Genomic DNA, 12,893 nt, shown 5'->3' on the forward strand with positions numbered 1-12,893 from the left:
ATGTATTTATAGAAGTAATAAAATTACTAAAGAAGCCATACTTACACGAATAAATTATCAAATACTATCGATTACTATGGGTCAGGTATCCTTGATCGCCACTGTACCTCCGACCATTTAATGCATAAAAATATTTTCTACTTCTACACAATTAGCAATGTCACATGTTGTTAGTTTCTTCAGCACAATCATTTTCTGTTTCTGCATCACTAAACTATAATAACCTATTTTACGTTGCAGTTTTATCTTTCTCGAAAAAAGGTTCACAATATCTCCAACATTATCTGAACCACCTACAACTGAATACGTTTGCAAGAGTTAGGGCTATTCACTATTGACATCTACACTGATATTTTCAGAAAATGGAAGTATGCAAGAATGCTTTTATTAATAGCTACTCACCCATAGATCCCCAAGGTCCACCTGTAGCCTTGTGAAGCTCTCGCAGAGTTCCATGACATTCACTGAGCTCGTGAACTGTGATGTCAACTGTTCCACCACCACAATCGACTACCATGTATCTTGTTCCTGAACATATTTAAAATTCGAATTATTTCCCTAGGTAGCAGAAGGTCTACTCAAGTTCATCTTCCGTTTATACAAAGTATAAAGATGCTGTGAAAAACCAATTTTGGATTTTCGTGAAAAATACTTATGTCGAAAAAAGTTATTTTGAAATCGCATCTGCCTGGTTTTCTGCAATAGTTAATAATTACGTGTAAAAATGATATCAAAGTTGCATATTTTTTTACAACCGTAAAGCATTTACATAATATAGTATACAACTAACTTAATATCTGCACGATTCTATTACTGAAATGTTTTAAAGACCTACATCAACAACATAGGAATAGGTTAAAGATCCTAGACTGAGGAAATGTTTATTTCTTAATCAAACATTTTAGACAATTTAATATTGAAGGTTACATTTCGTTCTACAAAATAAATGTTCAGTGTTACATTTGTTTGGATGAAATTTCTGCACATTTAAAGGATAATACTAAAATTCTTTCAGTCATTTATTGTCATCTCGTACACGACTCTCTTAAATTGACTGAGTATATTGGAAACTCAATCAATGGCTTTCCCAAGATACACTATGAAATATTTCGTATAAATCAATAGTTTTATCTCGAAAAGGAAGCAAAAATGAGCAAAATTGAATTAAACTTTTTTGTTTGAAATATCTTAACGAATAACCCCCTGAAACTAATAGCATTACTTACAGTTTACACTGTATATATATATATATATATATATATATATATATATATATATATATATATATATACAGGATGTTTGAAAAATACGGGGCATAATTTCAGGTATGTATTTCCCACATGTAGACAATCAAAATAGTTCATTACAACATGTGTCCGGAAATGCTTCATTTCCGACTTATGGCCTTCACAACATTGAAACGTTTTTCTTTCCGCAGGTCGTTGTCATTACAGAAGATGTTCAAAATGCCCACCTCCTGCTTAAATACAGATCTCACATCGATGTCTCATTGACCTGCGAACACGATCCCAAACTCCAGGAGTACGCGTATTGCGTATGTCCTCAGAACATGCCACAATTCGATTCCGAAGGGATTCCAAATCAGGCACCGGAGACGAATAAACCAATGATTTTAAATGGCCCCACAAGTAGAAATCGAGAGGGTTCAGATCAGGTGAGCGTGGAGGCCAAGCAATTGGGCCACCTCTACCTATCCATCGATCAGGAAACCTTCGATTCAAGTACCGGCGAGCCGTACGACTGAAGTGTGCAGGAGCGCCATCATGCAAGAAGTGAATGTGTTGGTTTATTCGTCTCCGGTGCCTGATTTGGAATCCCTTCGGAATCGAATTGTGGCATGTTCTGAGGACATACGCAATACTCCTGGAGTTTGGGATCGTGTTCGCAGGTCAATGAGACATCGATGTGAGGTCTGTATTCAAGCAGGAGGTGGACATTTTGAACATCTTCTGTAATGACAACGACCTGCGGAAAGAAAAACGTTCCGGTGAATTTCAATGTTGTGAAGGCCTTAACTCGGAAATGAAGCATTTCCGGACACATGTTGTAATGAACTATTTTGATTGTCTACATGTGGGAAATACATACCTGAAATTATGCCCCGTATTTTTGAAAAACCCTGTGTATATATATATATATATATATATATATATATATATATAATGACAGTTTAATTTTAAGGCCTTAGAATCATACGAATAAACAAACAACTTATTCGTGCGAAACAATTATACGTGTTTTAAACGTGTTACGTATATAATTTGGGCTGTGGTAATATGAAACAAGCATTGATTATCATCTCAAATTAACTACCATACATGAGGTAGAACTAGACTGAAGTACAGTAGAGCATCGATAATCCGAACGTCAATAATCTGAACAATCGAAAATCCAAACCCGAACCCTTAAATTTTTTTACGTGCGTGGTTCAGTGCTCTAGGGGCGGCTATAAATTGGCTGAATAAAATGTCTGAGTGTACAGTAACACAGCTTGCCTGTCTACGGCAAGTTAGATACTTGGCTGCAAAGAAACGAAGCTCAGTTAAAAAAAAAATAATAATAAAAAGTACAGTGTTTGTATTTACAGCATTTAGTTAAAATTATTTTTGTGTCTTTTTGCTCTATGTTCGAAAATCCGAACGAATCGATACTCTGAACAGAGCTGAACATCAATTAGTTCGGATTATCGACGGTCTACTGTAGGTAACGCGTCGAAAAATCTTCCCAACTTAGTGACTCACCTTCTGCGCTGTCTTCCAGCACTAGCTTACTCCCCGTAGGTTCCAGAGGGAGGTTCAACGTGGAATTGGAAGCTCGTTTCAATTTCACTTCAGTTTGTTCGGACACCCGTTCTGGAACGAGCTGATTCAAACGCAACTTCCGACAGCAAATTGAAGCAGCTTCTGGTTCTAAAGCGATCAAGAGACCTTCAGGTCTGTCCGGTTCACACAAACCTGCCTGACAACAGAAATATACTGACTATACCAGAGTCCAGCAGCAATGAACGATTTCGTATAACGTCATATTAAGGAGGTATATGGCATAAGTACGGAAATTGAGCTCCCATTTGTTATAAATTTACGAAATGACAATACCGGCAATATAAATAATATTTGAGGAGAAAAATTCTCTCCGGCGCAGTGGTCTAAAATCCATATTTAGGAGGACAAATTCAGAAAAATGACATGTAAAAAAAATGAAATTAAACCCTTAAATTATTTTTTCTATAAGTTATAACTAAGTAACACTCAATTGATTATCTTAATCAGCGGAGGTGGCTGCATAGCGAGATAAGAAGCCGGTAACATGCCACATTTCGCCACCCAGCATTCTTACTCAGCAAGCGCCGCGAGTCTGCCGTTTTCCTTGTGCTGTAACTCTGTTGTAAGTGGTCGATTCCATTCATATTTGGTACCAACATGTCAAGTAGTTCTTTAGGTATGTAACACTTTGTTTTTGTTACATTTAATGTTATTATAGTATCTAAAATTAGCATGAATGGACACGGGACAAAATATAAATATAACCATTGAGTGCAGACTTTGCTAAGGTAGAGAAAAAAAAAAACCTTTTGGTTCGTCCAAAAATGATTTTTTTTCACTTCCTCCACTATTTACCTCTATTTTAAATCTAGTCTTAAGGTGCGCAGATTTGCGGAAGGAATGATTTATGAGCACTATTCTTTCGAGGTGCAGTAGTGCAATTTTTTTCGGTTGCAGTTATTTCAATATCTGTGAACCGAATCTGCTTCCGCAGTATAATTCAGGGAATTCAAGATGACAGCTTGTTAATTATGTACCAAATAAGCTTCCCGAGTGTCCAAATGGTGCAATAGTACCTAAAATGTTATATTCCCCCCCCCCCCGATAAGATTTTGTCTAAATGCATCCCCCTGTAAGGGGCACTTCTGCTTATACCAACGTAACGAGAGCTTGTACACAAAACATATATGCTACCTGTAACTGCTGTGTAAAATTTCATAAAAATCTGTTAAATAGGACAAAAGTTACTAATTTTATCTAATTGCGCCCCCTATAAGGGGTAGTTCCCCTTATACCAAGTAATCAGAACTTGTATACAAAACATATATGCTACTTGTAACTGTTGTAAAATTTCATAAAAATCTGTCAGATAGGAGAAAAGTTTGTAATTTTGTCTAAATGCGCCCCTCTATAAGGGGTAGTTCCCCTTATACCAATGTAACGAGATCTTGTATACAAAACATATATGCTACCTGTAACTGCTGTGTAAAATTTCATAAAAATCTGTTAAATAGGACAAAAGTTACTAATTTTATCTAATTGCGCCCCCTATAAGGGGTAGTTCCCCTTATACCAACGTAATCAGAGCTTGTATACAAAACATATATGCTACTTGTAACTGTTGTAAAATTTCATAAAAATCTGTCAGATAGGAGAAAAGTTTGTAATTTTGTCTAAATGCGCCCCTCTATAAGGGGTAGTTCCCCTTATACCAATGTAACGAGATCTTGTATACAAAACATATATGCTACCTGTAACTGCTGTGTAAAATTTCATAAAAATCTGTTAAATAGGACAAAAGTTACTAATTTTATCTAATTGCGCCCCCTATAAGGGGTAGTTCCCCTTATACCAAGTAATCAGAACTTGTATACAAAACATATATGCTACTTGTAACTGTTGTAAAATTTCATAAAAATCTGTCAGATAGGAGAAAAGTTTGTAATTTTGTCTAAATGCGCCCCTCTATAAGGGGTAGTTCCCCTTATACCAATGTAACGAGATCTTGTATACAAAACATATATGCTACCTGTAACTGCTGTGTAAAATTTCATAAAAATCTGTTAAATAGGACAAAAGTTACTAATTTTATCTAATTGCGCCCCCTATAAGGGGTAGTTCCCCTTATACCAACGTAATCAGAGCTTGTATACAAAACATATATGCTACTTGTAACTGTTGTAAAATTTCATAAAAATCTGTCAGATAGGAGAAAAGTTTGTAATTTTGTCTAAATGCGCCCCCCTATAAGGTGTAGTTCCCCTTATACCAATGTAACGAGAGCTTGCATACAAAACATATATGCTACCTGTAACTACTGTGTAAAATTTTATAAAAATCTGTTAGGTAGCTGAAAAGTTATTAATATGTCCCGCTAAATTTGCATTCTAGACCACTGTGCGGCGCCGGGGATCGAACCCGGGTCCTTGGTTCTACGTACCAAGCGCTCTGACCACTGAGCTACGCCGAATTCAATCCACAGCCCGGGATCGAACTCTCCTCCTTCAATGTTTTTCCTTTATTAGAATAAATTTAGAACATCAGTATCATTTTAAAGGAAAGAAGTAGTTGAATAACATTAAATTATTGCAGAAAATAAAAGGTTCCGTCACGGATGTTACAAGATTTGTGAACTCACTTCACACTTCATTAACAAAAAGTGTAAAACTGCATACAGTGACTAATCAAGATGATTGCTAACGTTTAATGTATATAAACGATCTCCAACCTGGTAAGCTGCTTCCCTCATGAACTGCTTGGCAGGCTGCTTCCATATGGCGGGCACAGTCACCACCCAGCGCACGTCTTCAACTGCGACGTTGGAGCCAGTCTGATCAGACAGTTCCCTCAGGGCGTGGCCCTTCAGGTGGTGCAATGCATGGGCAAACACAGCCAGTGCAGGCATCGAGTGGCCGTTTGCTGCCTGCAGTTCTGTGTTCCTGTTCAGGTCCTGACACAGAAAGACGCATCTTCTAGCAATACGGCACTGCTATCTAAATGTCACTGAGATAAATGAACCTAATTTATACAGGGTGTTAACTAGTATGTGGAATGGATAGAACGAAACGTTTCATTACCAAATGAGATAAAGAGACCTATTAAAATGCAAATATATTTATAGTCCCGTCGCTCTAATTTCCGGCAGCCAATCACATTGCAGGTCGGCTACATTTAAACGTGTGCGTCTTGTGATTCGCTGATGAAGATGTTAAGCATTTCCTAAGGCTGGATAAATACTTAATATATAATCGCCTGCCATTTTGGCTCTCAATTGCCGCTCAATTATTTGCTGAATTACAGTGCGTTTGATTTATTATCATAGGAGCTACGACATGATAATATTTAACGGTGTGGCAAATAGATCCCTCGTCTGGTAGATCGGCAACGAAAGAACAAAAAATGGCGAACGATACTACCTACCTAGCCTTTATAGAGCCTTGACTTCCTAAGACGTAAGCAAAGAGGGGGAGTCACGCCGGGAATAAAAGCGTCGCGACTATAGTTGTACATATGGGTACATTACAGTTGAAAAAGAACTCGGGTAATTCCGCAACAGTGCGGATAAATCCGCAATAGGACTTGGCTAATTCCGCAATCGTAAATGATGAAATACATTACGAAAGTAACATAAAAGAAACAATTTATATGTAACAATGCTCACTTTCTTCACAGCTGTTTAGCAAAACACGAAAAACAGCCAACTTTCGATATTTCACTGTATTACCGACAGAGGTGTCGATCAATATCCTTGATTTTTTTTAATATAGACTAGACGGCGGTTCGGAAGGCGGTCGGCTGCTATATGCGCCGTAGCATTTCTGGTATGTGACGTCACAAGCTTGTACAGTAGAACCAATCGGAATCATTCTATAACAAGTACTTCCCGAGTTCGTTTGTTCACGTGTGAGTGTTTCAGTACATTGAATAAGTAAAACTAACATTTACTGTGTGTGTTTAAGATAAATAAATGGAAGAAGAGACTGTGAAAAGACAAGTATTACACAAGCAGGCGCGGAAAATAGTGTTTAAGGTGTATAATTATTTTATAACGTTGACGAGCAGAACGCTGCCGGCCATCTTGATGCTGGCTGCAACGTTGCCAACGTGCAAGAAACAACTGCAGAAGCATATGGTGTGGGATTGAGAACAGTGCAAAGAATATTGTTAGCGAAGGAAAGAGAGTTTTTTTGGTGTCATGCTTAGAGTAATGAATGACTAAGGTCATTATTATCTTTTGATAATTTAAATTCTCTCCTGCACTATTTTTATTGCACGTGCGCATGAAGTACGATGTGGCAATGTTGTACGCTGCCTTGCTCTCTCTCTATCTGTCTCTCTCGACGCAAACGCTAGCAGACAACCGCCTTCCGAATTGCCGTCGACTCTAGTACTGTGTACAGTCCATGAGGATTTACTTGTCTAGTTCCTTTTAGAAAGAGAGAGAATGCTCACCATCTCTCTCTACCCTCATTTATGATGGTCGACACTCCTTCAAACGACCACGAGTTACCAGTGGCGGCATTCTCTTCCTCTTCAAATTCTGACTCCACTCCGCCAGAAAGTTCGTCCATGTCCGTGTCGTCCAAATTGATTACGAACGAATATTAAATTTCCATCTACAAGTCCATCCTTCGCCCAATAACATTTTTCAACTTTTTCTACGTGTTTACAGGCCTTCCTCTAATTTTCTTCCGTCACTTTTGCAAGTGCGCTCATTTTTAACCTGTTACACACGTTTTTTAAGAATCCTATTCGGGCGTTTCTTTCCTGGATATCGCAGCACGCTTCCAATTCCGCTTCCGCTTTCTTTTGTTTTTGTTTTGTTTTGTTTCTTTTTTCTATTTTAATCCTGTTAACACCACGAGATGATATATCTGTCGCTGCAGCAGTTTTTTCGATAAAACTCGGCACAGATATTGTTTGTTTTCCGCATTTCAGTGCCTCATATTCTTCAGTAAAGAATTTATATGCATTAATAACCATGTTCATACCGTCCGACTTCAAGGCTTTCCCGCGTTTTCCCATATTGCCTACCATTATTATTAAATACAGGAGCACAACACTCATTACAATATTTAAGGTAACAGTTAAACCATGCATCTCCGAAAACATTTTAATTTCTGAATTATATTATATTAAATTGGTACAACAAGATACAAACTCGTCCACACCTGTGGAGTAACGGTCAGCGCGTCTGGCCGCGAAATCAGGTGACCGGGTTCGAATCCCGGTCGGGGAAAGTTACCTGGTTGAGGTTTTTTCCGAGGTTTTCCCTCAACCCAAAACGAGCAAATGCTGGGTAACTTTCGGTGGTGGACCCCGGACTCATTTCAGCGGTATTATCACCTTCATTTCATTCGACCGCTAAATAACCTGAGCTGTTGATACAGCGTCGTAAAATAACCCAATTAAAAAAAGACACAAACTCACTTCACTATTCACAAAATACTACTATAACTAATGAACTCAAACAACCCCGAGACGCCACTGAGAGATCCACTAATTGGGTTTGCAAAAGTGTGAAGGGAGAAGGGAGGAGAAAGGGAATTCCAAGAATTGTACAAAAGGAAACCTCTTGCCCGTCACATCTGGTGGCAATCGGTAGACAAGGACCTCAGACAAGGACAGTAGAAATCACGCCAACTTAATCCTCATGCACTGTAGGACATGTCTCTTGTTGACAGCCTCTCAAAACTTACGTTCACGGTATTGTAAAGCCGCAGTAAAATCATATATGCACTACTGCGGAATTAGCCGAGTTTCCCCTAAAATTCCCGTGTTTTCCCTAATAGTTTGTGGATTTTCTCCTAACGTACCCAAGTCATCCGTATAAAGAAGAAGCTGGTGTAACCCGTTCAATTTCAAACTCTGTTTTCCTGAACTTACCTAAGGGCATATTATCTTCCGTAAGTCATTGCTTCATTGCTACCATTGAATATGATATGATATGATATGATATGATATGATATGATATGATATGATATGATATGATATGATATGATATGATATGATATGATATATATTTCTTCACAGCACTTCTTTACATGTAATGGTGAACCTCACATTTCTGTATCCGGTGCCACCATTAACATATTATTACAATAACACATTATTTGCAGTACACGTCTACACAAATACTCCCAATTACACTATGCACCTTTTTTGTTACTTGGTCAATCTCCCCTACAGTATTTCTCCTATATTTCAATTGCTATTCTCTATTTGTTCATTAATCCTAATATATCTAATATTGTATACTGCTTTCACATCCCCCTTTTCCTCTAACTACTATTCACTAAACTCTCAAATTCAATTTTTCTCTATAAATTATCATATTGAATTATTTATCGTATTTGTTCTTTGACCTTTTATTCATTTACTGTTCCAACGTTCAAATGTTAGTACTAATTTTATGCTATCACTTGTTGACTTCATTTAACCCTTTCTCACTATTTTCACTCATTCCTATTTGCGCTCACTTCCACTTTCTCACTATTCTGCTTACACCTAATCCATTGTCACTATTCCCACTTCCTATATATACTTACATTTTATTCTACACATCTGCTTATACACTTTCTCTCTCCCCTATACTTCTCGATCTTTTCCAGTTTCACTTTACTTGCACTTTTTGATCACATCCCCAATTTTTTTTACACATATCAAATATCTCTGCTAAATCCTGAACTTTTGCAAGTTCTGACCTTTCTTTACTGTTCGTCTCTGCCTTATTTCTGTCTTTGTCTTTCTTTCTATTTATTTCTTCTTCTATTCCTCTTTTATTCCCCCCCCACGCTTTCACTTTCACATTCTAGATTTCCACTTACACTTGCACCCTTATTCCTTACACTATTTCCTTTCCTATCACTTCCTGACTCTTGATACCATTGAATATAGAAATATGTGTTACCTGATTATGGTGAAGAGCCATTTTGAACTTGTCGAAGTAAAACCACTTCTTGGCCTCCTGTATGTCCAGATCGTGGAAATAGTCCCTGGCTGCGTATCCAAATGAATGGAAATCGCCAGTCGGTGTGAGCAGCAGCGTAGTGGGCGTCTTCTGGTTGTTGAGCCCCGGGTCCCCACCTGTACATACGCAAATAACAAACATATTGTAACAGATGTTACCTATATCAAGTATTAACCATTACGAATGAATGAATAAGGGAATAAATAAATAGCCTACATAAATACATGATTAAATAAATAAATAAATAAATAAATAAATAAATAAATAAATAAATAAATAAATAAATAAATAAATAAACGTTTCATATAGAACAATTTTTATCTCGAAAAGAAGCAAAAACGAGCAAAATTGTCCACACATGTGGAGTAACGGTTAGCGCGTCTAGTCGCAAAACCAGGTGGCCCGGGTTCGATTCCCGGTCGGGTTTTCCCTCAACCCAATATGAGCAAATGCTGGGTAACTTTCGGTGCTAGACCCCGGACTCATTTCACCGGCATTATCACCTTCATCTCATTCAGACGCTAAATAACCTAAGATGTTGATAACTTACTTACTTACTGGCTTTTAAGGAACCCGGAGGTTCATTGCCGCCCTCACATAAGCCTGCCATTGATTCCTATCCTGAACAAGATTAATCCATTCTCTATCATCATATCCCACCTCCCTCAAATCCATTTTAATATTATCTTCCCATCTACGTCTCGGCCTCCCTGAAGGTCTTTTTCCCTCCGGCCTCCCAACTAACACTCTATACGCATTTCCGGATTCGACCATACGTGCTACATGCCCTGCCCAGCTCAAACGTCTGGATTTTATGTTCCTAATTATGTCAGGTGAAGTATACAATGCGTGCAGCTCTGCGTTGTGTAACTTTCTCCATTCTCCTGTAACTTCATCCCTCTTAGCCCCAAATATTTTTCTAAGAACCTTATTCTCAAACACCCTTAATCAAATGTTACTTATATCAAGTATTAACCATTACATGAATGAATGAATGAATAAGGGAATAAATGAATACATACATACATGAATAAATAAATAAATAAATAAATAAATAGCATAAATAAATAAATGTTTCATATAGAACAATTTTTATCTCGAAAAGGAAGCATAAACGAGAAAAAACTGTTCACGCCTGTGGAGTAACGGTTAGCGCGTCTACCCGCGAAACCAGGTGGCTCGGGTTCGATTCCCGGTCGGGGAAAGTTACCTGATTGAGGTTTTTTCCGGGGTTTTCCCTCAATCCAATATGAGCAAATGCTGGGTAGCTTTCGGTGCTGGACCCCGGACTCATTTCACCGGCATCATCACCTTCATCTCATTCAGATGCTAAATAACCTAAGATGTTGATAAGGCGTCGTAAAATAACCTACTTAAAAACGAGCAAAATTTTATTTAACTTTTTTGTTTGAAATATCTCACAGAATAACCTCCTGATATTACTGGCATTACGTACGGTTCGCGAGGTATATTATGGTCTGGCATTTAATGTATCATACTTGTCAACAATTGATAGACACTTGAAAGCTTGTCAAAAATTTTAAGAAACAAAATTTACTCGACTTGTCTCTGATTTTCTTGACAGAACTAATCGCCTCATCGTAAACAAAGAAAAGTTAATTTTTTGTGTATTGTAATGTATTTATTAACATTCCATGGTATTCATACATTGCTCACAGCTAGAATATGGAACAAGTAAAAAAATTAATACTATTATAAAGTCTTAATTTATAGTCATAGTCTAGATGAAATATATACAGACGAGATTTACAATATAGTCTACTAGTACAACACAAAATTTTAGTATCAATTTCATGAAGTGTTATTGAATGTCATGAATTCACCTACAGAATAGAAGGCGTGAGAAATTAGGTACTTCTTTAATTTGGCCCTAAATAATTTCATGTTTTGAGTTTCATTTTTTATATCGATAAGGCGGCTATTAAAAATTTTTACTGCCATATAACGCACTCCTTTTTGATAGCACGATAGACTTGCCGATGGAGTATGAAAGTCATTTTTTTGACGTGTATTTATGCTATGAACTGTTGAATTAATTACAAAGTTTTCACTATTACATAAGAGGAAGATTATTAATGAAAAAATATACTGACAAGCCATGGGCATTATTTGTAGTTTTTTTGAAAATAGTCCTACAAGATTCCCTAGATTGTGCACCTACTATTATTCTAATTACTCTTTTTTGTAATGGGAATATTCTATTACTATCTGTGGAATTTCCCCAGAATATTATTCCAAAACTAATTTATTCAGAGAACATTTTTCCGTCCTCTCTCATACGGAAGCATAGAAAGCATCAACTGTATTCATTCGATGTAGCTAGCAGCTGAACCTCTTCTGCCATCATGAGTTCTTGTGATGAGTGGGGCGGTATTGTATCACGTCCGCATTGCCGCGCGCGCACTGGCATCGTTCGGGACGCTCTCCTGCATCCCGATCGCTGCCATCTCGTGGAGGAGAGCGATAAGTGCTGAACAACTAGACTGCCCGGAGGTAAGAGATGTCGCAAAGCCTACTTGTTTGTCGTCCACTGACAATGTCAATACAAGGTGACTAAAAGGTGAGGAATGCTGTTTTTTAAACGTTTCCATCAGAGACGTCATTCAAGTGCCCCTCACCGCAAGTTTAAAATGAAAAAAAAAAAAAAAAATAGTAATAATTGGAGAGCGCTACTGAAAAAAAAAACTCTGAGAACTGTAAACTATTTTAATATTAAAATGTTTCACTTTTATAAACGCTTAAGGAATAAAGGACGAGATAGTCACTGACATTGCTGAAGTCTAATCTAAGCGTTATCCTTTGCTACATTAGCGGTTGTTGCCTATTGTAGTAAATAGGAGCACATTTCTTTTTTGTCAATTATTGAATTATAAAATTTGTCAATAAAATTGTGTATTCATTTGTTTGCCCCACACACCATGTTAATAGCAAGTTCGTAGTACATGTAGGATAAAAAGTTAAAACTAAGCTTATGAGTGGAATCTGGAAAGTGGAGTAAATTTCACCATAAAACAAAACTTGATAGACAGGTAGTCAAACAGACAGACAGATATGGATGGATGGATCGATATAGCGAAAACCGCCGTCATTTTAAAGTAATAGGTTTTCAACGAACCAAA

At 37.4% G+C, this 12,893-nt stretch overlaps 1 protein-coding gene across 5 annotated transcripts in view; it reads right to left on the bottom strand.

The window, feature by feature from the left end:
• Positions 1-12,893, bottom strand: part of LOC138715150 (heat shock 70 kDa protein 12A-like) — a 172,419-nt gene that overhangs the window by 15,521 nt on the left and 144,005 nt on the right. For all 5 annotated transcript variants that reach the window (XM_069847838.1, XM_069847742.1, XM_069848094.1 and 2 more), the window contains 4 exons: positions 9,694-9,869; positions 5,512-5,733; positions 2,763-2,979; positions 403-528 (listed from right to left, as the gene is read on the bottom strand). In XM_069847838.1, the coding sequence (XP_069703939.1) occupies positions 403-528; positions 2,763-2,979; positions 5,512-5,733; positions 9,694-9,869 (741 nt within the window). The remainder of the gene's footprint in view (positions 1-402; positions 529-2,762; positions 2,980-5,511; positions 5,734-9,693; positions 9,870-12,893) is intronic.

Source organism: Periplaneta americana, chromosome 1, assembly GCF_040183065.1.
Source record: "Periplaneta americana isolate PAMFEO1 chromosome 1, P.americana_PAMFEO1_priV1, whole genome shotgun sequence".
Taxonomy (NCBI): domain Eukaryota; kingdom Metazoa; phylum Arthropoda; class Insecta; order Blattodea; family Blattidae; genus Periplaneta; species Periplaneta americana.